At 42.6% G+C, this 27,391-nt stretch overlaps 1 protein-coding gene across 4 annotated transcripts in view; it reads left to right on the top strand.

Moving 5' to 3' along the window:
- The window catches only part of ACACA (acetyl-CoA carboxylase alpha), a 205,017-nt gene that overhangs the window by 135,462 nt on the left and 42,164 nt on the right, over positions 1–27,391 (top strand). For all 4 annotated transcript variants that reach the window (XM_066636059.1, XM_066636060.1, XM_066636061.1 and 1 more), the window contains 3 exons: positions 723–843; positions 2,544–2,654; positions 25,082–25,225. In XM_066636059.1, coding sequence (XP_066492156.1) covers positions 723–843; positions 2,544–2,654; positions 25,082–25,225 — 376 coding nt within the window. The remainder of the gene's footprint in view (positions 1–722; positions 844–2,543; positions 2,655–25,081; positions 25,226–27,391) is intronic.

Raw genomic sequence — 27,391 nt, 5'->3', positions numbered from 1 at the left:
AATGTGGAATTCCTGTTTGTTACATGCATATTTATATCATTCAGTTGGTGTTCCAAGTATCTGGCAGTGGTGATACGTGCGGTCATCCTATCTGTGCAGATGACTGAGGTGGCCTCTTCAAGTGATAGATTGGTGGAGGAGGTTTGCCTCTGCCTGTCTGCCTCCACCGCTGCTTCTACTCCTGCTCCTTGGAAGTACAGTGTGGAAGAGGAAATATGGTGTGGCTCTGACTCTCTAGCGTACTACTCTCTTCTCCTCAACACTTCCTCTTTCACTCAGGAATCTGATTTCTTCTGAGAAGAAAGGGAGGGGGCTGGGATGATGGCAGAAACCAGCAACAAAGGAAGCTGCACATTGCTGGAAGATATCTGTGTTGGATACCTGGGCTGGAGGCAAGACTAGGCACACAGTTGTTTCTAGCTTCTTGAAACCCACTGCAATAAAGAGCCACTTTTCCCTGGTACCCGCAGCAAAGGTGGGGGCACCATTTTTTGTTTGAGGACGTAGATAAACACGTCCCTTTCTCTCCCAGTTCAGATTCAGTAACCCAGTGTAATGCCCATGCAGTACATCTGTATGTATTATATGCAGGCTATGGCATTCATTACTGTGGGTGGCCGTGTATCTTTGGCAATGTTGTAGTCCATGTTCTGCAGTAAACTATTTCTTCAAGGACCTCACGTATGTAAATATGCCTGACCCCCCCCCCCTTTTCCTTCCAGATATAAAATTACGGATATTATCGGAAAGGAAGAAGGCCTAGGAACTGAGAACTTGCGAGGATCTGGCATGATTGCAGGAGAATCATCGCTGGCATATGAAAACATTATCACAATCAACCTGGTAATCCATAGTTGTGTTGGTTTTTTGTGGTGGATGGTGGAGGATGATGACCTTAGAAAGGGTAGACAGACAGGCCTGGATTTGGTTAGATTTCCAATTGCCTCTGAGCCAATCCCACCTCTAGGATTGTAGAGCACTGAAAGTCAAGTACTGTTGAGGATCTCCAGGACTTCTACAGCAAGACTGGTGACATCATTATCAGGTGCTATTCTGAAACTTTTTTCAAAGAACCTTGGATGAGAAGCAGCATCAGGCTCAGAAGGTGGTAAATTTGCCTAGGATTGTCTATAGCCATCATCTTTCTCAGGATTACCTGATAGACTATATGGCATTCATGGTATGCTAAAGCTACAATAAATTTACTTGGCAAGTAAATTTACTGTAGCTTTAGCATACCATGAATGCCATATAGTCTACTTTACTTGGCAAATTTACTTGGCAAGTAAATTTACTTGGGAATAAGTCCTACTGATAGAGGTGTTCGAAAAAGGTGTTATTTTAGAAGTAAACCCACTGTGTTCAGTGAGACTTAGGCTGTAAATCTATCTTGCCTGAAACAAACACCTCTACCTATAGAACATAGAAGAAGTAACTTATGTGTAAATGCTCATAGGCTAGGACTTTAATATACCTTTTATGTTTGTTCTGGATATTTTTAAATCACATTTTTTCCAGTTTCTATACATTTGTTTTAAAACTCTTTCAACTTACATCAGGAGTTTGGGATGGAATGAGCTGGATCTTTAAATGAAGCATAATAAGTTTAAAGTAGAAATAAGAAAACTCTCTAATGAAAAACATTGAAGTTGATTTTTTTCTTGTTATAGCCTTAATGAGAAATGGCTATGGGGATTGTCTTGATGAGCTCCTTCACATTAAAAAAATTACCACTGCACTTCTTTTGATAACTAGTTTTTTAAACAGGACCGATATTGGCTCCATTTATGGCATGAAAAGTGAGGCACAGGCAACCCTCATCTCTCTGGTTTTGGTAGAGCCTTCCTTTCATCGCACACTTTAGCTACTTGCTACCATTTGCCTGCAGGCAGGCTTGTACAGTGCAGTGAACAAGTGAGGTTTCCTAGGGGGAGACCTTTCTGTAAAGCCTCTGGTATTCAGACTAGTGGAGAAACCTTTTGCCTGTGCCTAAGTTTGGAGGAAATGTCTGAGGTGGAGCCAGATGGAAAGCCTTTAAAAGCACATGTCTTGCTCCAGTTAATGCCTGGTCTGGTAATGTCCAATCTAAGCACACCCACTGCAGAGCTGCAGTAGAATTGCCCACAATTGAAGAAGGCCAGAGTGGTGACTTGTGTAACACACGAGTCTCATGAATTGGCAAGACACCTCAGGCAGCTTCCTCTGAGGAAGAGTAATTCCACTGGTTGTCTTTATTTCCTTGGAAGAAGGTAAGACCAGTAATCATGTAAAGGCACAGTGAGGCACCCTCTTCCACAAATGGGTCTTTTGTTTTCCCAGAAACTTCACCACCCCACCCTTTTCTTTAAATGAACTTCGTATATCACAACCTGCTAGCACCTATTTTGTGGCATGCTAATGTACCCTGCCTTCTAGGCTGGGAGCTACCTGTGTATTCGCTAAGTAGCATTAATTTAGGATTATTGAATCAAATCTTATAACTGCAAAATGAGCCTGACCACTGAGTGATGGCACTATGGAAGTATACCATTTTTTCTTCCTAGGTGACCTGTCGGGCAATTGGAATTGGGGCTTATATTGTCCGGTTGGGACAGAGGACAATCCAAGTTGAAAATTCACATATCATCTTGACTGGAGCTGGAGCCCTGAACAAGGTGAGTGCCTTTACCTTGTTTGAACATGTTTTTCCAGTCTGTTTTGTCTCAGACAGGTGTAGTTTAATTGCTGTCCAAGAGATGATATGACCTGATTAGGATAGTGAAAGTCAGCCCACTGTGGTTTGGATACTTGTCCAGCATGGTCTCGTGAAAGCCAATCAGCAGAAATTGGGTCATTGACTAATGTGACTTATTAATGACTCTGTTTGGGATGAGTGGATGGCAGGAGTCCCCCTTCCTTGTATGAACCAACAAATAGCCCCCAATCAAGAACCAGCACCCAGTATGGAGGAGCGTACCCATTAAGATCAGGGCCTTCTCCGTTGTGGCCCCAAGGCTCTGCAACAAGCTGTCTGATAAGGTGCAGCCAAGTGCTTGCCTTTTAACTTTTTAAAAAGAAAGATAAAGAACATCTCTTCAGGTCCCAAAGGTTAAATTTAATCTGACATCGATATATTCTCACAATAGTCCAATGTTGGATTACAAAGTAGCAATTCTGATCTATGATTATTCTGCATTTACAATTTTGTTAGATAGATTTTTTGTTTGTTTGTTTCATGGTTTTTGTTGTTCAGCTACCTTGGATGCAGAAGAGGATATTGCGACACTTCATAAGTATAAGCAGAAATAGACAATATCTTAATTATTCTCTCTCATTTCATTCCACACACACACTGCACCAACCACCACTCGCGTCAGTCATATCAGACCCTGCTTTGGTTACCATTTTGGTGTGTGATGTGTGACTGTTGTTAAAAGCAGGGTCTTTACAGCTGTGGCTTCAAGGCTGTGAAACAACCTCCCTCTGAAACTGATTACTCCTCACTGCTCTCATTTTGGAGGTAATGCTGTAATACCTTTCTTTTTTCATCACTGTTTTGGGATTTTTCTCTAGAGCAAGGTTGTTTTTTTTCCTGATTGGCTGATCTATTTGCTTTCCTTTTTAGTTGCTCTCATGTTGTAATTTTCAAAATTCTGCTTTGATCTAATCTGCTTCTCATCTAATTTTATTTCTGTAGTTGTTACAAGCTGCTTTGAATGCATGGGTGAAAGCTGCGCACAAATGCTGAAAATAGACAAATATGGGGGTGATAATACTGGCATACCTAATAGGATTGTTGTAAGGATTACTGAACACAGAGCATATGAACACTTAGATCACTCAGGGAAAGTTCCACTTAATGCTGCTGCTGCTATTTATTTTTAATACTAGTAAAGATAATAACAGGTAATTTGGCTATTGTAGAATCCAGATTCACATTTTCTACCTTTAGGCCCAGGTGCCTTTCTTTGCTAGCTGCTGCCAATTCTCCAACCTTTGCTTCTCCAGGTAATGGCCCTTCCCTGAGCCAAGAACAGGGGAAAGGGAGGCCAGATTGTTGGAGACCCGCATACTGTTTGTGAATGAATTGTCCTCTGGGGACAAAATTGCCCCAACCCCAAACCCATCCCACTTTAGGTTTTATACAGGGTTGGAAGCAAGAGTCAGAGGGCAAGGCTCTTAAATCACCACACCACCCAGGCAGCAGCTGTTAGAGATTTATGCTAGAGAGCCTGTTTCTTGTGTGCTGAAGAGGGAAACAATTTGCCCTTGAATTACGGACAGAGAGGGGAAGCCGGAGAGGGGAGAGATGTCACATTTATTTCCTTACTTTGGGTAGCAGGACTTGCAACACAGTAAGGGCAGGCAGCTTGGTGAATGCTGGCATTGCCATTGTTGTACCATAGGCAAAGCACGAGCCGTGGGCTTGTTCTTCAGGACTTTCATACAAAACTAACCTCGGTGTTTGATGAAAATTTGGGTGCGTTTTAAAATCAAAAACCGTAGGCACCTGGGGCAGGGGTGGGTCGGAGCATCATTCAGTGGCATACTGCAAGCTCTGCATATTTAAGAATCCAATTGCAGTCACTAGCATCTCAATTGAAAGGCTCTCAGGGAGCAGATTTTGGAAAGATCCCTGCCTGAGACCTTGGAAAGCTGCTTCTAGTCAGAGTAGACAAGTACTGGGCCTGGCAGACCAAAGGTGCCCATGTTCATCTGCACAAATTGTATTGGGAAGAGGCTGTTGCTCAGTGGCAGATCACATGCATCCCACATATAGAAGGTTTCAGGCTTGCTCTCTGACATCTCAGGCAGGGACCCATGAGATAAACTGCCAGACTGTTGGGCTAGCTAGAAAGTGCTACTCTCTTGCCCATTCAGTAGGCCAGGCGCTGCTATTCATTTGATGTGCTTTAAGAGGATGTTAGTGCCTGAATCTATGGTAGCTTGCTAGGCTAGGTCCCATCCAAAGCATCCTTAGGTTTCAGATTCAAGCCCCAGAGGCCCTGACAGTGGCTTAGTTAAAAAATGCCTGGTGGACCAGCTCAATAGCCAGCCATTAGTAGGGTTCTGAATTGAGGGGCTCTCCGCAGTCAAGCACAACCAATACTCTGTTACCTCTGCAAGCTCAGCAACCTGAGCACTGTGCTTCAAGGGTGCTACTTATGATACAGCACCAGTCTGAAGACTGTAGTCAGCTGTTCCCAAGCCATGCGCAGGAAATACAGGCGAGGAGGGAGGGACTGTGCGGGTTTTATACAGATGCTTCCTGTTCCTCTTATCCCTCATGGCTTATGGAGCAAACTTGACCCCTGCCTCTTTTGGACCATGCACCCACTTCTGATCATTTGAGTGGGCAGACAGTTCCCATAACTTGGCAACCTGAACCTTGACCCTGCTAAGACATGTTGAGCTCCTGACCTGCCACTGCGAGGAATTGTCATGTCTGCAATGTGCATACCTTGTTATGTGGCTTCTGGTGTTTTGGTCCCAATCGTATTCTCTTGTGGTTCTTAAAGCACAGATGTGCAGTGCCACGGAGTAGTATGGTGGATGTGGCTGCCATTGGAAACCAGAAATACCGGCAATGGTGTTGAGGGAACAGCAAAAGGAAGATAAAGAGTTTGGTGTGCATGATGTGATCCACAGGCCTAATGGTTGAGGAAGAAGCCTATGGATATGTACACATGTGCGCATGAACGGACGAGCACACAAGAATCAACTTCCTAGTCATAGTCCATTGGTAAAGCTTGATATCATTCTGTGGTTGGTATCCAAGTTGGTAGCTGGCTTTGTCCAAATCTGTGTCATGAATGGCAGGTCCCCATCAGTGACTTTCACGTCCATTTTGCTCCTCCTGCCCAGATTGGTTCCAAAGAGGAGGAGCCGCTTGCACACTGTGGTGAGGCTCCCTGCAAAATTTAGTGTTATGCACCCCCTCTAGCTGCGCAACCGGTCCCCATGAATAGAAGTGTTCTTAAAATGTTTTTATTTTTTCACAGATTTTATTTTTTTTCCCCAAAGAGGAAAAGTGCAGGAAGCAGTGTTATGTGTTTTTATTCTGAGGGCATATTTTTATAATTTATAATTGCTTTTAAAGTGTACTAAATAGATGATATAGGTGGTATAGTGTCAGCAGATGCAGCCACAGTGCACCCCACACCCTATCCAGCCCTTTATTTATGCATGCTTGCATATGGATTCCCCAGTTTATTTTTTTACAGATTTCAGATTTTTGTTTTGGTTTACAAAAATGAAAAGTGTAGAAAGTGGTTTTATGCGTTTTTATTTTGTTATCACCAAAAAAATAACACCTCTACCCATGGAGTTGGTACAAACACTATAGCACCAGAAAGCCAAAATGCTTCATGACTTGTCTTCCTGCCCAGTGGCGTCACTAGGGGTCGTGTCACCGGGTGCGGGATGCCAGCTTGTCATCCCCCATGCAGTGGGCGGGGCAATTCGCCAGATGGTGGGTGTGGTGATGTACCATCGCTCCGCCCCCACTGGTTTTTTGGCTATACCTTTTGATAGAACAAAGATAGAACACATTGTGCATGAAATTACGCATTGACTGTTATATAACATGATGGTATTATTCTTTCAAATTATGATTTTAGTGATTTTGATCACTAGTGGTGTCACCCCCCCCCCAACTTACTAACACCTTATTGCAGCAGTTCCCAAACTTTTAGCACTGGGACCCACTTTTTAGAATGACAATTGGTCCAAAACCCACCAGAAGTGATGTCATGGTGGAAGTGACATCATCGGGCAAATTGAAATAAATAAGTATGAATAATTAAAGTAAAACAAATAATTAAATAAGCAGAAGCCAGCCCTGGGCCATCAAGTGATTTTCCTCTACAGCCTGCCTGCAATAACCCCCCCCCCCAAAAAAAAAAAAAAACCATAAGGTTTTTGGCCCTACCCAGTGCCCAGTTCAATTGAAGAACTTCTGTTTAAACCAGATCACTGTCAGGATCCACCTGGCTTTGCAAGTCTCAAAAAAGTTCACCTTGTCAGCTGAAGCCTCTGTTTTGACCCTTTTTAGTGGGGGGGGCTGCCTTCTGGAGCACTTGTTTAGCTCCAGGTGCATAGGATCAGGACCATTCTGGTAGCCTTGCATTCTCCTTCACTTGATCTTCCACACCAGCCAAGACATGCTTGCTTACTCACGAGTAAACTCAACCATGAGGCTTAGTTTCGCTTTCCATAGGGCTCAATACGTTCTTCTGCTTGGAGGGAGGGACATCCTTCTCAGGTGTTTTTGGGGGCTGCATTCTTTGGATCAGGACCATTCTGGTGGTGTTGGATTCCTCTCAGCCTGCCCTTTCCAACAGTCTAAGGCACGTTCACCTACTCACAAGTAAACGCGCGATACAGCTCGCTTTCACTTTTCATAGGGATCCATGCATTTTTGTTCTCTGGTGTTTTGGCCATAACTTTTGATAGAAAGGGGATATTTCACTCTGGTTTTTTGCATTGCATTCCTCTTGAAATTCCGCATCCAATGGTATGTAACATGATGGTATTACTCTTAACCACCGCAATTTTAGCATTTCACCCTCCCGTGCACGTAACCCGGTGAGGTCCCCCCCGCACCCCCTTAGTGACACCACTGTTCCTGCCCATATTCACCCATGTTTACAGGCCCATGTTCTACTTGTAAAGGATTGTGAATACCACTATACACGCCTGTTCATCTTAGTCTTGAAAGTATCAAACCATATGTATGGTCATCGGACAGAACTGCCTACAATCTCACTAAAGGGATCTTCTCGCTGACCATTTTTTGCCTGTTAAGTGTATAATCAACAAAGAAGCAAAAGAAAATACTGGCTGCAAGGAGGATGTAGAGGCCGGACACATTTAAGGCTTAACAAGGAGGAATTGTAAGAGCAAATCTTTCTCTTAGTTGTTGTGAATGTGTTGTGTTAATTTGCATAACAGACCTTTGCCCAAGGAGTATTGTGTGACTGTATAAAGGATGCCAAACCAGGATGGTATGGCTGGTTTAGACTTGCATCTCTTCTAATGCCCCATTTTACCCTTTTGTCTTTGCTGCTGAGTCTCAGCAGGGCTGGAGGAGGAGCAGCTCCAGTCTGTCTTGTGAGCAGCGCTCTCTCTCTCTCTCTCTCTCTCTCTCTCTCTCTCTCTCGGTGTGTGTGTGTCTGTGTGGGTGCACTGCACCAAGCCCATTGACCCTCCTCCCTCCCTCTTCTACCCCCCCTGCTGAAAATTGAAATAATGATAATTCACGTCTCCCAACTGCATCAAAGTATCAGCACATCAAAAGCCAGGAGGCATGAAATGCAAATGGTACAGTGATGGCAGATGGATGGCGCATGATCGCCTGATGCCCAATGAATTTTAAAAGATGCTGGTGTACACAGAGAAAGAAGAGGGGCTCTGAAATAAACACGTTATCCTGTGTGTGTGTGTGTGTGTGTGTGTGTGTTGCCACTCGCTCCTGACAATATTTTTTCACACTTCACTGAGCATCCACTCTATCTCTTCTCTTCTCTTCTCACCCTCCCCACCACCACCCCCTTTTCTCTTCTGCCTACCTCTCACACACGTCTCGGGTCATGTCGCTGCAGCTCCGGTGGATGTAATAAGATATAAACCACGAGGTTGTTATTTGCATAGAAATAGCATGAAGCCCCCAGGCAGAATGGGGGGGGGGAGAAGGACGCAGAGATCGTTTGTCTAAAATTTTAATGGAAACTTTTGCTGAGGCAGAGGGTTTTTCTTTTTCTTTTTAAAAAACACAACTTTCTGTCCAGATTCCTCTTGTAGCGCCTTGTTTCCTGCTCCTTTTAGTCCCCCCCCCCGCACACATAAGCACTTGGCACTTGGTTTAACACAATGCTGTTCAGAACAAGATCAGTGACTTGCTGTCTGTTGTAGTGTTGGAATTCAGAACATGTAAACATCAATTTGCTTCTTTTTTAAAAAAATCAGAAGTCGAATGTGAAGATTTTTTTAATTTAATATCCACTCTAGTAATACACTCATATGTGTCTCTCCAGCCTCACTCAGTTCTTTAAAGAATCCTTTTGTTTTGTTTCCATCTATATCGAGCCTCATCTCTCAGGCTCACAGGGCAGGTTAACTGTAGACAAGCTGGAAAAACAGGATGGAAGCAAGTTAATCAATTCATAAATGTACAATTCCTTTTATTTAGATTTGTATATATTTTTGTTATTTTCTACTTTTCTCTCCTTACTGTAGTCCTAAGCCACCTAACAAAACCAATGCAGTTAAATAATTTAAATAACAAGAAAAAACCCAATTACCACCCACTTAAAACATAAGTATGCATAGGCATGTTTCAATAGCAGTTAAAACCCCGAACCTTAGGCCAGTCATTTGCCACCATCCCCACAACATTTGCACCAGAATAAGAGCATCATTGCTGCCAGTGTAAATGTTGGCAACATCTGGATTTGCCAGGCCTATCTTGGGCGCGAGTTGCTGTTCCCTGCACTGCTGAGACTGTTGGGCAAAAATAAAATGACAAGCAGTTCAAACAGGGATATTGAAAGCATGAACCAGATTGTTTCTGGTCCTGGGAATCAAGTAACGCCCCCTCACAAGAGCAAGTCTCATGTCACTACCTGCAATGTAAGGCAGTGAGACTGTTCCCTCTGCTCTAGGTGTCTTCCTCCTTTAGTTGTGGGGCTGGACCGTGCCAGTACTCAAAGCTGTGTGCCTGAGACTTCCACAGGGAAAGCAGCATGACAGAGAGATTTGCTCTCAATCCAGGCAAACCTTGCTTCCTGACTAGCTGCCAGGCCAGGACAAACCAGATTCACAAACCTATTTGACATCTTGCCATTCCCTTTTAGTCTCTTTGCCCAGCAAGCTACAGGATCTTTTTTTCCATAAACATCTCCTGCACACTAGAGGTAATGTTTAAATGACCCAGTCATGGGGGCAGAGGCCTATTACAAATGTTCTGGAAACCGAATGAGCAACCCACTGGGAATTGTGTCCATGGTAGAGTCACTTGAAGCACTATTTCAATCTTGCGTTAATGAAACTTGACGCTCCTAAGAAACTTGAATAATATTTTTAAGGGACCCACAATCAGGCTCTTAGGGGAGTACTGCTAAGCTGAACCCTAAGGATCAGTCCAGTTGCATCTCCTCCACATGACATCAGTAGCCAGTGCACCAAGGAGCTTTAACTTTCATGAAGTAACCACAGTGCCTTCCTTCTATATAAGATTCATTCCAGCTAGTTTCTTGTGCATGTTGGAAACACTTCTGCTCAATAACTCATTAGATCACCTTCCTTCTATACGTAGTAGTACATCCTAGTAGTACATCCTTCTTTACCATGTAGTAGTTGATGATGATGATGATATTACTACACCAGGTTTCTACTAAAACATTTTGTGGGGGAGGAAGCCTAAAATGGGTTTGGGTAGATGGGATGAACTGCAAATCAATGTAACACATTTCCAGGAGTGTCTGCTGTCCTTGTCCAGACCATAAGAACTTTGGAAGCTTCCTTCTGGTGAATCAGACTATTGGTCCATGTAGCTTAGGATGAAGGAGACATGAACTAATCGTCTGATTCACCAGAAGGCAGCTTCCAAAGTTCTTGTGGTCTGGACAAGGACAGCAGACCCTCCTGAAAATGTGTCAGGTAGAGTCTTTCTTTCAAGAGTCTTCTCCAGTCCCATGTGGAGATGTTGCCAAGAGTTCAATCTGTAACTTTATACAGACCAAGTGTCTTACCACTGAGCTACAGCCTCTCCCCAAATCACATCACTAAAAAGTAGGAGCAGATTTGTTTTTTACTGAGCTAGAACTTGCCCAGCCTCCTCTTTATATTTCCATAGAGAAGGGCCAGGCCTCTCCCCAAGGTCGCAGCCCCCTTATGGGGGAGGACATGCAGGTTTTGGTCCTGCTTTTGAACCTGCCTTTTTATGCAGAACCTGAGTTGAGTGGGGTTCCGTATGTGCTCCAGATGTCTCTTGTCAGGGCAAATGAGATAATGTGGGAGCCCTCACATGAGTAAAAACAGCAAGTGCTGTCCCCACCGTTCAAAGGAGCATTATAATTATTAAGGCATGATATGAATCTTTCTGGAGAGACACAGCATGACTATTAGGAGGAATACGAATGAATACAGTGCCTTTGAGAATGCTGATCAGTAAAGGAAGTCAGCAAAGGAATGTAAAAAGGAAACTGATACCCTGCTAGAATGAAAACAGGCCTTTTTTTGTCTGAGTATTATATAGAAGCTTACTAAGGTTATTCCATTTGTTTGCCCCTGAGGTGGCACTTGGGTCATGGGTAGGCTAACTGGGAAGTGGTCTTAGTCAGTTCTCATAATTGGAACTGGGGAACAGACTTTGAGTCTAGGATAGAGTTAGATCCATCCATGATGCAAAAATAGGCTAGGACCTGGGTTCAAGAAATGATTTGCAGAGGAGACTATGCAAGAAGGCTGAGGTCCAGCAGGGCAGCTTACTGTAATTGAGGGAAGCAAAGTTCTCTGAAGTCTCTGGACCCAGGGGAGAGGGCCAGGAAATTGAGACATGGTAGAAACTCAGGTGGAAGTAAAGGGCAGGCTTGGAGCAGGGAGTGGTCCCCGCACATAGTGTATAGACAGGAAGGCGGTGAATGGCATTGGCCAGATGAGCTGCTGAGAATGTCAGGTGGGGTTGAGGGTGCTTCAGTTCTGCCTTGTATTTGAGACTGTCTCCATTTACATTTTTGGTTAATTCCCTTGTCCATCAGTGCTGTGGACTCCACCAGGGCCAGGAGAATCTGTTTCTCAGATAATCTCCGAGTAAGGGATGGGAGTCATGCACAGCCTTGACAAGTATTAAACAAGCAGAGCCAAGTTGGTTGGAGACTGAGCTCAGAAAAAGGAAGGGGGTAGCACCCAAACAGCAGCAAAGGAAGTGAGATTGTTGAAGGTAGCCAGCTGCCTCTTCCTCCTTCCTTTGGTTGCCAGGAAGCTGAGGCCAGCTATGCCTTTTTCTAGCTGTACCAGGTTGGACTTGAGTGCCGATCAGATGTGTCATGTGCTTAAGACTTAATATAAATGAGATAGGCTCCTGCACTGGAAGCGTGCCAGGGTCTCTCCCTCTCCTGGCCTTAATTTGACTGGTTATTTCTGTATGTTGCTCCCGTCAGAGACAATTACTTGCCAGATGCTGGCGTTACTAATCCTCCTTTATGTCTCTTTAGGGAAATCGGGTTAAAAGAGATGCCTGTTGGGCGTCATCTTCTTTTATTTCTTTCTTGCCACGATTTCCTATTCGGTATATGGGAATTGCTTACATACTTATACGTAGAGACAGGTGTACTGTGCACAGATTTGGGGTTCCAAGTATTTTGTACAAGTAGAGGAGCTGCAGCTTTAGTGTGCGAGGGGCTGAATCCCTCCATCAGTTTGTGTAATCATTTAAGAAAGTTCACTTGACAGGTGGTCTGTGAGTGTGGGATGAGTGCGAACTGTTCTGCCCGTATGACAGTTAGATGTCCTCTTTTGCTTCTGGTTCAGCACGTGAGTGTGGAATTAAGAATGCCATTTGCTGGTGTTTGAGCATAATCGCCAGTTCGAGGCCACCGGCACCATGTGACCCTGAAGCAGCTGACAAGCTGAGCCAAGTTATTCCATCTGCTCTGAGCGTGGGAGGATGGAGGCCAGAATGTGAAACCAGATCAGAAAGAAACATCTGAATGTTGTGGTTCTTGAAATATAGAACCTTCTTTCAATTGTAAAAATCCCTACGGGGATTTAAATAGCCTGCCTATGTAAACCGCCTTGAATAAAGTCTGAGGAGAAATCTGACGACCAAGAAAGGCGGTATATAAATACCTGTATTATTATTATTAGCTTTTATATGCTATTTTGAGGTACCAGAGGTTACGAGCTGTAGACTCTAGCAACCATGCCCAGTTGTGCTGGTTCTCTGTGCCGCTATGACATCTTGCCAGAAGAGGGCACTGCTGGCCTCCTCTCTGCTGCACTGATACATCTGGTGCCGCTTATGCATCTGGCCACAGAATAGTATTGCAGCATCTAGTTGCAGTGACATAGTTGAACCAGGAACTGAGGTCCCACATGCCTCAAGCTCTGACCTGGCTCCTCAGTCTGAGCAACTCAAATACAGCTTGAGAAGAGACCAGACCATCTCAACCTGCCTGCTTGGTTCAAACAGCTGTGATATTCTACACCAGTGCTTTGCACTAGGACCCACTTTTAAAAATGACACTCTGTTGGGACTAGGGTGACCAGATACAATGGAGGATAGAGTGCCTATACCTATACCTTTAACCATTGTAGAAGAGGGAATTTTGGCAGGTGCAGCTTTTAAAGCCCTTCCTTATTGAGCTACACCTGTCAAAATTCCCTCTTTTATACAATGGTTAAATGTATAGGCACTCTGTCTTCCATTGTATCTGGTCACCTTGATCAAGACCTCCTAGATTTACCAGACTTTAGAAAAAGGAGATCTAGAAATAAATAAAATATTATTTATAATCAGAAAAAGACCCCCAAACACTCCCTATATTTACACTTGCTTGCAAACTGCAGGAGCTGAGCTCTTTGCAGGGTAAATAGCAGATACAGTATCTGGTTTTTGAACAACTTGAGGGCTTGATAGCTCAATCCTATGCATGTCTATTCAGAAGTAAATCCCATTATAGTCAATGGGGCTTACTCCCAGGAAAGTGTGGATAGGATTGTAGCCTGAGACAATTAGTTATCTGATCTTTCCATCACTCTTTGGGGACTCACCAAAATCAGGTTGCAACCCACCAGTGGGTCCTGACCCACAGTTTGGGAGCCACTGTTCTACAGTGATGGGTTTTTGTTTTTTTCCAGTTGGAGCCATCTAGCCCAAGCCTCAGGTGTCTTGGGTTCAAATCCCAGTTTAGCTACAAAGTTTATAGTGGAGAGGAACCTAAAAGCGACAATAGGGCAATTCCTTTATGAGGAAGTAAAATGTCACAAAGTCATGAATGAGCATTCAAATTCTCCAGAACTCTTCTTCAGACCAGAAGTTAAGCAAAACAGTGTGGGGGAGAAACACAGTTGGGCATGAATTTGAAGTCCCAAAGTTCCTTTGAAACCGGGCAATGTAGCAATGCAGTTATTGTTTTGAATAGTGGTTGGTGACCCTGAATCAGGAATGCCTTTCCCATGACACCCTATAGGCAATGGGCAAAGACTTTGGCAGTTGGGTGGAGCTGGAGTTCGCTGTTTGTACTTTGGTTCACTTTAGATTAGATTGTGTGCTGGTGTTGTTGTTTTTTTTAAAATTTATATTTTAATGGTCATATTGTTTGGTTTCTGTTAGCCATTTCTGTTGTATGGTAAGGCATGTGTTTGAATTAGAAATAAAAAAATGTGTTTGAAAACACAAAAGGGACAATGGGTGGGAAGTGCTGAGGTTACTGCTGCTGGACAAAGATCTTTACTGAGTGGGCAGAGGGGCACCTTTTAAAGTGGTGTCCTCTTCTACTGACAAGTTGAAATGGTATCCAGAAATTTGACCTGAGTATAGCATAAAAAGAGCCTTCAGTAGTGTGGGTTTCCTGTGGATTTGCAGTTTGTGGGCTTCCCCAGTAACTGGCAGTGTTTTCAGTGTGCCTCCCCCGCCTCTCTCTTTCTACCCCTCCCCACCCTAATCACTCACCAGAGGAAAAAAGAGAGTTTGCAAACGGCTCTTCACATATATCATGCAATAGTGTACCATGAATTTCTTGTGAACCACGGTGGCGGAGCAGTTTTATTTATTTCCATGACTTTAAATCAATACAAAGTAGACCTTTCCGTTCTGGAGCTGGGGATGGAGTGCCAGGAGAGAGAGGTGGAGGGGAAAAAATGAGTTCATTGTTCTCTTAAAACTTTGGGGAAAGGAGATGACAGCTATATAATTCCATTTACCAGGCGCTTGGGGTTTTAATGTGGAGGTGACAGGGAACTCTTTGTGCATTTAGTGCCCCATATCTTCTAAATAAAAGATCTGCAGACCTGATAGTGGGGGTATAGCTCTGGCTTTAATAATCTCTCAAGCATTAGACTGAACCAATATGTTCCCAAGTCGGAAAGGTCCCACACTGAACACTCGTAAATTAAAAAGTGCAGGAGCGACTTGCATGTTCCAAGATTAGAAATGCAAAGGCTGCAGTCCATTTTTGAGAGAGAACCCTGTTGTGGGAGTGGGGGTAGATGTGGGGGGCAGTGGGAGCATAAACTAGGACCAGAGGAGAGGCAGCCCTTGGCTTAATCTGTAGTGCTGCTCAGAATGTGAATGTATGAAGCTGATGAGTCAGGCCATCTATCCTTCTTGGGCTATATTGTCTGCACAGACTAGAAGTGGCTTTCCAGGGTTTCAAATGGAACTTTTTATTAGCCCTACCTGGAGATGCCAGAGACAACCTGGGACCTTCAGCATATAAAGTTAGTATGTGTCACTGAACTATGGCCCAATTGCCTAAATCTGGTGCAAAATGTGTCATCAAACCACTTGAGAATTCTATAATCTGATAGCACTGAGTTCTTGACATGTATGGGTGGAAAGTTGCCCAGGAAGACTAAAATATTTAATTTTAATTTTTTTAAGTGGATTCATTAAAAATGAAGAGGAAAGAGACAATCAGGAGGGGACAGGCTCTTTAGGTTGTGGGGGTGTTTAAAACTAGCATAAAAGCCATTTGAGTAAGGCAAGCTGTGCCTCTTTTAATCTGTGGTCTACAAACAAATCCAATTAGATGCTTGCGTGATTATTGAGCAAAATTGGGTGAACTATGGAAGAAGGCTTCCTTTTAGAAAGGGAGTAGAACAAACAGGAGCACAAACTCTGGCTCTTGTAACTTGACATCAAAGCAAGTGAAAAACAAATTATTGTTTTTTTTAAAAACCATCAAAACAAATAATTTAAAAATGTCTTTAAATATACAAGAAGTACAAAACTAACCAGGCTGGCACTGGGACAGATTTGATGATGAAGTTGCGAACTGACCGCTGAAGGAGGATAGAGACTGCAGGGAAGCTCAGTGGATTTTTTTTTTTTGTATTGGTCTTCATTCCATTCATCATCTGTTTCATGTAGCAACTGTTACCTTGCACATGCCTGATCTTGTCTGATCTTGGAAGCTAAGCAGGGTCAGACCTGGTTAGTACTTGGATGGGAGACCGTCTGGGCATACTAGGTGCTGCAGGCTTATACCATAGTCTTTCGAGACTGAAGTTTGCCAACCAACCATTTTCATTCCATTAAATTTATGACATTCACTGCCACAGTTGTGGTGATGGTCATTGGCTTAGATGGCTTTAAAAGGGCATAAAACAAATTCATGGAGGAAAACAGGTCTATCAGTTGCTACTGGTTGCAGTGGCAATTATGCTACCTCCCAGGTTCAAAGGCACTATGCCTCTGAATACCAGCTACAAGAGACAACAGCAGAAGTCAGAAATTGAAAGGACAGCCAATATATTCCAGTTCACTTTGTTTGCATGGTATGAAGCAGTGTGGCCTACGGCAGTGGTGTAGCTAGGTCATTTTGGGCCCCATAATTTTGGGCCCAGATGTCATTCCCATATGACAAAATTATTCAGTTGGTAAGGGTTCCCACCAGGATGGGGAGCAAAATCGGGTGCCAGTCGGAATGGGAGCCCAGATGTACCTCAGAGGTAGATCTGGGCTCCAATTCCAGACCTGCCCAGGTCTACCTGCCTAGAAGAGGTGGCTCCAGTCACAATAGGAACCCAGGTCTACTCAGTAGGTAGATCTGGCTCCAAGTCCAGATGGGAGCCCAGACCTACCCGCCTGGAAGAGGTGGCTCCAGAGGGCAGTTTGAATGGAAGCCCAGGTCTGCCTGGCAGGTAGATCCGGTCTCCAGGTCTGGACGGGAGCCCAGTCTACCCGCCCAGCAAACCTTGGCCACAGAGGCCGTTCAACCAGGAGCCCAGGTCTACCCGCCTTGTTGACCTGAGCTCCTGGAGTTAAGGTAGTGTTTATGCGCTCTCACCCCAGACACGACTGACTCCACCCCTGGTGGTGTTCTCCCAGGGTGTCACCTTGCTAACACCTTATTGGTTCCATGTTGGTCATAATAACATCTTATTGGGTCTTTGAACAATCAGTCTTATTGGTCTGTTTTGAAATAAGGAAATTGTACTTCTTGTTGCATAAGATAGTGGCATATTTTTCTGGTTTATTGGCCATAACTTTTGGTAGAATGGAGATATTTCACTCCGGTTTGTTTCATTGCATTCTGCTGTAAATTACAATTGAATGGTATATAATGATATGATGGTATTATTCCTACAAATCGCAATTTTAGCTATTTTGGTCACAGTGGTGTCACCCCCCTGAGGGTGGCATTTGGGGCTAACCTCCTCCGCCCCCTCGCTAGCTATGCCACTGGCCTACGGACTTGGTAGTGAACCAGGAAATCCCCTGTTCATGTCTCTCCTCCATCCTGCATTCAATAGGTGGTCTTAAGCTCACTGCTTCTGATCAGTCTCAACCTCCCTGTCTGCGTTATGAAGATAATAATCTTTCCTACCTATTAAAACAAAAAAAGTGAAGCACTTTGAACACTCTAACAAAACCTAAATGTCATGAATTTGAGTGTCCTTTGCAGATACTTTTCACTAATTTTGGTCCAGAAGATATTGTCTGCTTTGGTATGAACCTCGTCACCTGAGTGGGCCCTGTTAGTTGTGCCACCTTTAAGGGAGGTTAGGGGGATGGTGACCAAAAATAGGGCCTTCTCAGTGATGGCGCCTATACCGCAGCTCCTTCATTGTTATCCTTCTGGTGAAGCCTGAAGACATTTTTTATTCTGGAAAGCCTTTTATGCCCAGTAAGAGAGTATGATGGCTGCTTTTTTAATAATTTTTTTAACTGATGGTTTTTATCGCTGCTGCTGCTTGGCTTTTATTGTCTATTTTCTTATTTTAGTTGAATTTTATAGTATTTTACTTACTATCTTTTATGGATTTTAATTGTTAGCTGCCTTGGGTGCTCTCCATGGATAAAGGCAGGGTACAAATTGAATAAATAAAATAAACATACTTTTATATTCATAACCTCCTTAGAGGACTTACTCTGTGTAAGTCTTACTCCCGCAGTCTGAAATATGGTGGATAACAATACAAGGCAGTTCCTTCTCTGTGGTGGCATCAGTTGTGGAACTTATTCCCTAGGGAAACTTGTCTTGCTCTTTTCCTGCTGATGTTTATATGTCAGCCCTTTTCCTGTGAACTAATGGGGTGCTCCGATTACATTGTTTTTTAATGGAAATTTAGGGCTGTTTGGATATTGTTGCCGCTTGCTGGCAACAATATCTTTGCTAATTTCGTGTGTATCTTTGCTAATTTCACCCATGTATATGCAATGCCTTTGTATTGTGTTGGTGTGTTTTGTAAGCTGTTGGTGTGTTTCGGAGACTTTAGATCAAAAATATTTTATATAAAATATAAATATTAAAGATGGATGGATGAATGAATGAATGAACCTGTCTCCAGCAAAAGTTATGATGGGCTAGCTAGGGAATCAAACTTAATCCTGCTTTGATTTCTTTCCCAGTTTTCTGTTGTTCCCTTTGGGCCTACATAGAATGTAAACCCCTTGGGGCAGGGACATGTTATCTCATTCCATGTAAAGTGTCATGTACATTGATAGTGCTGTATAAATTAAAAAATTGATAGATAGCAGCAGCTTCCTGTTGGTGGGAGAAAATTAAAAGGAAGGTTGAGCTAATGTTCCCCATCCGATGAATTCTAGCGTTCCTGCTTGCAGACCGGAACTGCTGTCTTCCCCCATTTATTCTAGAGACAGTGTGGACAGCTCAGGTTTACTGCTGCTGACAAGCAATGAAAATGGTCTAATATATACCGTCTGCTCTTGCCCTTTAAATCTCGTTTTGGAGATAAAGATAAATAGGCAGCTCTTCCCCCCCCCACCAAAGTGCATCTAGATGCTTTGAGTTGAAGCTGCAAGAGCAGTTGAGAGCATCTTTGTAAATGAAATGGCAACATTCTGCTGAGCCAAGTGCCATATTTAGTGGTCAATATGTTTGACAGGGGTGCATTTTAAAAAACAAGGGGTGGATGTTGGCTCACTTAATTTAGACTGGAGGTAGATTATAATTCCCTGTTCACTAGAGTTGAAGGTAGTTTGGAAGAGGGATGTACTCTCACCCCAATTTTTGTCTCAGATAAAACAGGTTTAGAAAAATCTGCAAACCAGTTGGACCAGAGGCAGACTTTGGGTGGGAAGAGTGGTGTTGCTAGGGGGGGTGCGGGTGGTGCGGGCTGCACCGGGTGACGCGCACTGGGGGGGGTTATGTGCTAAAATTGCAGCGGTTAGGAATAATACTGTCATGTTATATACTGTTGGATGCGGAATTTCCAGCAGAATGCAATGAAAAATACCGGAGTGAAATATCTCCTTTCTATCAAAAGTTATTGGCAAAAAACTTGGAAAGCAAGATTTTGGAAAGCAAAAAATGCATTGGAAAGCAAAAAATGCATGGAGCACAACGGAAAGTGAAACCGAGCCATATTGCACATTTACTCACGAGTAGGCAAACTTGCCATAGTCTGTCGGAAAAGGCAGGGTGAGAGGAATCCAAAGGCACCAGAATGGTTCTGATCCAGTGAATGTAGTCCCCAAAAAAGGGACTATGAAGGAGGTCCCTCCTTCCAAGCTGGCGAACGTATTCAGCCCTATGGAAAGCAAAACTAAGCCACATGGTGGTGTTTACTCACAAGTAAGCAAACATGCCTTGGCTCCTAGGCAGGTCAGGCAAAGGGAAATGTGAGGCCACCAGAATGGTCCTGATGTGATGAAACTGGAGTTCAACAAATACTTCAAAAGGCAGCCCCCCCATAAAAAGAATGAAACAGAGGCTTGACAGGGTAAGGTGAATTTTTCTTTTTCTGTTTTAGTCTGCAATCCTGTCCATACTTTTCTGGGGGTAAGCCCCACTGACTATAATGGGAATTAATTCTGAGTAGACAGGCATAGGATTGGGCGCTCAGACTTGTAAAGCCAGTTGGGCCCTGATAGTGAGATGCTTGAAATAGAAGAACTTAAATTGAACTGGGTAGCGCTGAAAATCTTATTGATTCTTTTTTTTTGGGGGGGGGTGTTATTGAAGGCAGGCTACAGAGAAAATTCACTTGGTAGAACAGGGCTGGCTTCCCCTTATTTAATTATTTGTTTTACTTATTTATAATTTATTTTAATTTACTTTATGATATCACTTCCAGCCATGACATCACTACCAGTGGGTTCTGGACAGATTGGCATTCTAAAAAGTGGGTCTCAGTGCTAAAAGTTTGAGAACTGCTCCAATAAGGTGTTAGTAAGTTGATACCCTGGGGGGAGGTGACTTTACTAGTGACCAAAATCACTAAAATCATAGTTTGTAAAAATAATACCATCATGTTATATGTCATTCAATGTGTAATTTCATGCAGGGTGCAATGAAACAAACTGTGTTGAAATATCTTTATTCTATCAAAAGGCATAACCAAAAAACCAGTGGGGGCGGGGCAATGGTTGATCACCATGCCAGCCACCTGGGGTGTTGCCCCGCCCACTGCATGGGGTTAACACGCTGGCCTCCCGCACCGGGTGACGCGAACCCTAGTGATGCTACTGGGTGGGAATGGGGAGGAAGGGAATGCTGGGTGATAGCAGTACTGTAATTCTGTAATGTCTAAATGGTAAATTATTTATTCAATTGTTCGAACATAAACATAGGCTTAGAATGGAGGTATGGCTAGTAGAAGTGAAAAAGGAGACTTGGAGATCAACCCGCTTGCCCCTTGTGTATGAATCTCTCTTTCCATTACTATCATGGAAGGGATTGTGCCAGTCTCTGAAAGTGGAGGTGCAGGCACCTGTAAGATTGCCTGAACCTTGTTTGGGGCTAGACTGCAGCAGGGTGGTGAGACATGCATTGTCAGCTGGCCGCTGGGGCAGTTTGGTTATTTATTTGATTTGTACCCCACTTTTCTCCTCGAAGTTATTTCAGGGGTGGGCAACCACTTTCACTGTGTCTTCATGGTGAACCAGTTTTATGCTAGGAACAACTGAAATCTGTACTGCTTCTTTTACATAATTTTACCACTCTTAGTCTTATCTAGAACCCACTCTCCTGCCAAATTTCCCCAGACATTGCTTGCTCACTTTCCTGCCCATCTCTGCTAACATAAGGACTAAACACTTTTAAAAAATGACTGAGAGGATTTAGAATAGTGAATTCTACATCCAAAATACTGCAGCACAACCTGATACTGGAAGAGATGAATGGATAGGTGAATCAGTTTATATTCTTTGTTTTGGTTGCCTGTCTAATGTTCTTATGGGGGTGAGGTCCAGTGGTGCTCATTTAGTTACATCAATTCGTCAGTAGTCCAGGACTACTGCTCATTGAGGCTAAATTACCATTTTTTGCATGATAAAATCACTAACGTACAGTTTCTGCACATCATTTTCCAAGAGCAAAACATTTCTAGCTTTTCACATCTTTTGAATAGATGTTTAATGAAATTTAAGCATGAGTTAATTTGAACACAATAGTGTGTGTGTGTGTGTGTGTGTGTGTGTGTGTGTAATAAGTATATACACGACCATGTGCGGACACAGCCTCTCTTTACACTTATGACCACTGTTTTAAAATGGAGAAGCGTCATTAGGAAATTATGTTATGTCTTATGTTATGTTTTCCATACAATGACCTCATTATGGTGTTTGACTTCCAACTGGGTGGCTTTTCAAGTACATACTGGGAGGGAGCTGACGCTTGCATGGCTTCCAAACCTTTTTGTTGTTGTGCTGTTTGTGAGTAGGTGGAGGCTATGGTGCCACTAAACAAAAAAGACCATGAGAATCAAATCTCAAAGACACTGAGAATTCAAGTTGTGGTGGAGAGAATGTCTGGCTAGCATGTACGTATGTGGGAATATTGGGAGGGGGATGATGGAACCCTACCAGAACTCCATATGCACAAGCTCAAAACCTAGGAACTCCAGTAAGGGAGGAGTTAAGGAATGCAGATTCTTATTCTTGTTAACGCATCATTATGAATAATCTTCACATTCCACCTCGTCAGTCACATTTCTTAGGGCGAAAGAAATCCATCAGACCTCCATGAGCTGCAGCTCTAGACGGGCTCCCAAGGAGTAGGGCAGAGAGATGGTGGGTAGCATGTTAATATTTCAAGGCAGTTGCATTTTCTGGTGTGTTTTTGTTTTTGTTAGGGTGTGTGTGTGTGTATTTAAAAGATCTGAATGAAACAGGTGCATAATGCCCTCTGCCTGTTCGAAAGACTTGAGCCATAAAAATAACAAATGGCGTGTATTTGCTCGAATGTCAAAGTTATGAGTTTATTTTGTAATGATGTGCTCCTGCCTTCATGAGGTAAACTGGCCGTGGCAGAGGTGTTATTAGTAATATGGACTCAGCGGAGCAGAAAGCCGAGTGACCGAGAGATCAGTGTATCAGTCAGCGAGAGGGCAAATGGGAAGAGACAGCGGGGGAATGAGAAAAGAGCCGTGTGGGGCTTGGGCTGAGATTAGAAGGAAAGAGCTCTGCAAGAGAGAATTGAAAGTCCAGTGGCCAGACGCTCATTCCTATGAATCCCTTCGAAGGAAACACCGGGGGTTTGTACCTGTTTGCATGGCGTGAAATTTTTTTGGAGGGGGGAGGTCATTTTCAGTTGCTTTCCTTTCAAGGCCATTTTGCTTTGTAAGCATACCTCAATAGCACCCCTGCTCGCCATCTGTGAACTGTGCAGATTCTTCAATTTCACAACGGCACCATGCAAAACATAGAATTCAGGACTGCCACCTACCATGAAAAAGAAGCAGCAGCAAGTTTCTAGCCCCTTAGGCAATGAATATAGGCTTGGTGAAATCTTAGAAACTATAGAGGGGGGATTTTGCAAAATTGCCAATATGTGGAAAGGGGGCTTTAGGACCCTGCATAACTTTGTCTCCTCTGGATGGCAGAAGCTGAGTAAATGATACGAAATAAACAAATGTGAACTTTTAGTTGAAAAGTGGTTTATAAATACTGTTGTTAATAATAATAATAAATACATGCAAATATATTTTAAAAAACAGGTTTCTGACCCTTAAGCCTACAAAGGTGGACTTGAAAATAAACATGTAATAAAATTAAAAATAAAAATTCTGCACCACAGTAATCCAAATTCTGCATACAGAAAAGGGGACTTCTAGAGCCCACATCAAAACCACATTATATGCAATTGTTAAAAAATTTTTTCCCTCAGTGCAGCAATTGAGGCTCTGAATTTGGTTAGAGCAATGATGAGTGGAGATGGCACTTAATACTTTCCTGTAGACTATTTTTTGCAATGAACATCCCATTTCTCCCCAGACTCCTTTCCTACCCACAGAAGAATATATGCTGATGCCTTGTATGTTTTCCTCTCCAAGGAGAAAAGCAAATTGTGTTTAGGTAATGTTTAGTGGATACATTGCCCACATTGAAGGAAGCCTTTAAAGATCATTCAGAAACTGCAACCGGTACCAGATATGGTCACCAGAATGCTGGCTCATCTGAGATATTTGGACCATGTTATCCATCTAACTACATTGATTATCTGTTTATTTCTGTCCTGAGTTTAAAGCTTTGATATTAAACTTTAATCCCCTTAAAGCCTGAGACCATGTTACCCCCAGGTCTGCTTTCTCCCATAGAAACCTGATGGTGATTGGCAGCATTTTGGGCCCACTTCTGAAGGAGGTATGACTGGGTAGTACCAAAGTCAAAACCTTTTCAGTGGTGGCACCACAGTTACGGAAGATTTTCCTGGGAAAGATCAGGCCAGGATCCCTCTTTTCCTGGTTTTTTAAATACCTTTTCATTCAGTTAAGCATTTAATGATTAATCTACTCTAACTACCTTTATATTTTTGTTGCTATTTTATTGCTTTTTATTTCTTATATTTTATTTTATAGCATGCAGCTTTAGAATGTTCTTGGCTAGGATGAAAATAGAATAAAAGTAGGATAAAGTTCATTTTAGATGAAATAAATTATAAATAGCTCTGAAAACTGGCTGAAATGGCAACTGAATATGTGCAACTGAAGAATGGGAGCCAACAGTGTGAACGTTTTTTGTGGTCTCCTTTTGATTAAACTTCTGAAATTGAGATATAATTTAAAAATCAGTTGATATGGGCTTTGCTGTAACTTGGATAGCTTTAGAAGGCTATTTTTGTTGCTGTTGAATGACAGACTTGAATTTATGGCATTCGTGTATGTAGTTTGTGCATGGAAGTATTTATGGTAAGATACATTTGTTATGTGAATATGATATTTGAATCTTAGGAACTGTGTATTCATATGAGAAATTGTTAGTCGTAGTATTACATAAATTCTAATTTTATAAAATGAAATAAAGAACTTTAAAAATTAGACTTAGGGTGACAGTTCCACAGTCTTCTGTGTCAGGTATATGGTAGTCCTAGGAGAAGGAGAGCAGAAAAGATCAGAAGGAAGGGAGGGTGGAGAATAAGGAAAATGGAAATTGGAGGGAGAGTGCACCCATGTAGTTAAAATCTATTTTAGTAGCATTAAATTAATTAAAAATTAAATTAAAGTAGTATTATATTTAAAAGCATGTCGTTGAAATCCATTCACTAAGTGGCTTCCAGGTAGAGTCAAAATTATCTAATAATATGTTGTTTTTGTAATAAGTTATTCTTTCCCTTATGTTGATATATAACATGGCCTCCTCCCATAATGCACATTTAGGTGCAAAATTAAGTTTCTGGATAGTTCTTTAAGATAATAAAGTGGCGCTTTTATCTAGTGCTTTGCAGAAGGAGATCCATTTCTTTTCTTTTGAAAAACTAGACAAGGGTTGTTATGTGTGAGTGAGAACTGGAGAGTACATGGAAAAATCAAGACATTATTTAAAAATACACTTAGAAATGTAAGAATAAACTGAAAGGGAGGAGTTGTTGCTGTTGTAAGAAAGGTGAACATGAAACATTTTCAATAAATACATAAGTATGAGTTGTTATTTTTCAAAGCCTAAAATTAAGAAGTGTTTCCCTTTTTCTAACAGGTGCTTGGAAGAGAGGTGTACACGTCCAACAACCAGTTGGGTGGGATCCAAATCATGCACAACAATGGGGTGACCCACAGCACAGTATGTGATGATTTTGAAGGTGTCTATTCCATTCTTCTGTGGCTCTCCTACATGCCGAAGGTATTTTAGGATATTTCTAAACTACTTTCCCCAGGAATCACACTGACTTTTGGTTCTCCTGTTACTAAGTGCAGGGCAGGGTGGGGAGTGCCATTGGCTTTTTGTAGTGATTGACTGCAGAGGAGCATGGGAAAGGACCACAACTCAGTGGTGGAGTCTCTGCTTTGCGAGCAGAAGGTCCCAGGTTCAATCTCTGGCAGTGTTTCCAGGTGGGACTGGAAAATACCTGTCTAAAAACCTTCAAAGTTGGGGCCAGTCAGTGTGTAGCTCTTCCTGAAAAAGGGAGATCTGGTGACTGTAATCCATTCCTTAATCAAATTACAGCTGGATGCCAGTGACACTTTCTACTTGAGGCTGCCCATGAAAGTAGTCCAGAAACTTCAACTGGTATAGAATGTTCCAGCCAGGAAATGCTGTGGGGCACACTTGTCCAAACATATTACAGTGGTGTTTTTTCAACCTACACTGGCTTCCAGTTTGCTTCTGGGCTCCATTTAAGGGCTGTATAAAGCCTTGCATAACTTGGGACCCAGCCCCCGATGCATGAACCTGCTTGTTGTGCTCATTGTTGGAAACCATGGTTCTCATCCCACCACCTGCTGAGGTGCAGGTGGTGGGAATGTGGGGCAGGTCTTTCTCTGTGGCATCACTCAGGTTATGGAGTGACCTCCACTTGGTTAGCTCCATCACTGTTGACCTTTGAAAGTTAGACATTTTTCTTTCATTTGACCTTTTGCTTAATCATTAGATTCTTAGTGTCTTTGTGATTAGTGTCTGGCATTATTTACTATGTTCCCACTTTGTTCTGGAGTTTTGCTTTAGACTGATGGGAATTTATTGGTTAAACCATTTATGTCTTATATTGTAAGCCATGTTGGCAGCCCCTTTAATAGAATAAATAAACATTGTAAATAAATAAGAGACCATATTGAGCCAAATGGACTAATGGTCTGATTCAGCAGAAGGCAGCTTCCAGTTTTCATCAGTTCTTTATGAGTTCCACCTAGAGATGTAAAATTTCCAGAAATTTTGAAACTTGGAAAAAACCCAGTTTTTTTCCGGTATTTTTCAGGGGAAAAGTGGAAATTTTTGGAAAAATTAAAAAAAAAAAAAGTGACATTAGCACATTTCATAATCAATTTTTTTTCTTTTTTCAATTTTTCCAATTTTTCAGAAAAAAACAAAAAAAGCTTCAGGAAAAAAACAGTTCTTTTCTGAATTTTTCTGGGTTTTTTCCAGGCCTTCACATCTTTAGTTCCACCCATTTATAGTGGGAATGGAGGTCAACAGTTAAATATAGAACAATTCTTCTTACTCCTGCTATCTGGGTTAAGAGGCACATTTTAAAGTGGCGGCTCTCTTACGTTTAGTTGGGGGAGAACCACTGTCCCTCTTCATCCCACCATAGCGCCCCTCCCACTGACTGCTGCTGGTGTCCCCCGTGTGTCTTCTGTAGACAGTGAAACCTTTTTAAAATTTATTTTGCTATGTTAACCTCTTTGAACTTTTTTAATTGAAAAAGCAATATGGAAAAATTCTTAATAAAAGCCTTAGCACTCGATTGAGACAAATACCAGTTGGTGGCTAAAAGCTCCACTTATTCTGGTTGCCCCACTTTTGTAGTTTTGAAATGGAGCCATGCTGTATAACATGATGGTGACCCTCAAGGGTACTTCTGTACTATAAACAAATATTGGGTGATACCACTTGAACTGTCATGATTTTCCCCAAGAACAGCAATGAATCTTGTGATACCGTACTAAAAATACATATATTGTAGCATAAACTTTTGTAGACTAGAAGAGAAGGCATATGCTGCAATGTGATTTGCAAGACAAAGGTGTTTTGTCTTTGTGTTTGTTGCAACAAGCTATTATGGCTAGAACTTTCCCCAAGGAATTTTGGGAATTGTAGTTTGGGGGAAGGGCCTAAGGATCCTCTGTTACAAATCCCCTAGTCCAGCAGTTTTCAAACTCAGAGAGTTTGAACCGCTCTGAGTCCTTGCGGGGGCAGGGGGAAGGCAGTGACGTAATTCCCAGGATTGCATTGCTCAGGGGACTGCAGGGGCTTGGCTGTACTTACCAGAGCCTCCTCCAGCCTCCCGGGGGTATGGGGAGCCCTACACAACCATCTGCAGGGCTCCCTGAAGCTTAAGAAGTGGAGAAA

This window comes from Tiliqua scincoides, chromosome 8, assembly GCF_035046505.1.
Source record: "Tiliqua scincoides isolate rTilSci1 chromosome 8, rTilSci1.hap2, whole genome shotgun sequence".
Lineage (NCBI taxonomy): Eukaryota > Metazoa > Chordata > Lepidosauria > Squamata > Scincidae > Tiliqua > Tiliqua scincoides.
The sequence above is the reverse complement of the archived record's forward strand: the minus strand, read 5'-3'. Positions and strand labels throughout refer to the sequence as shown.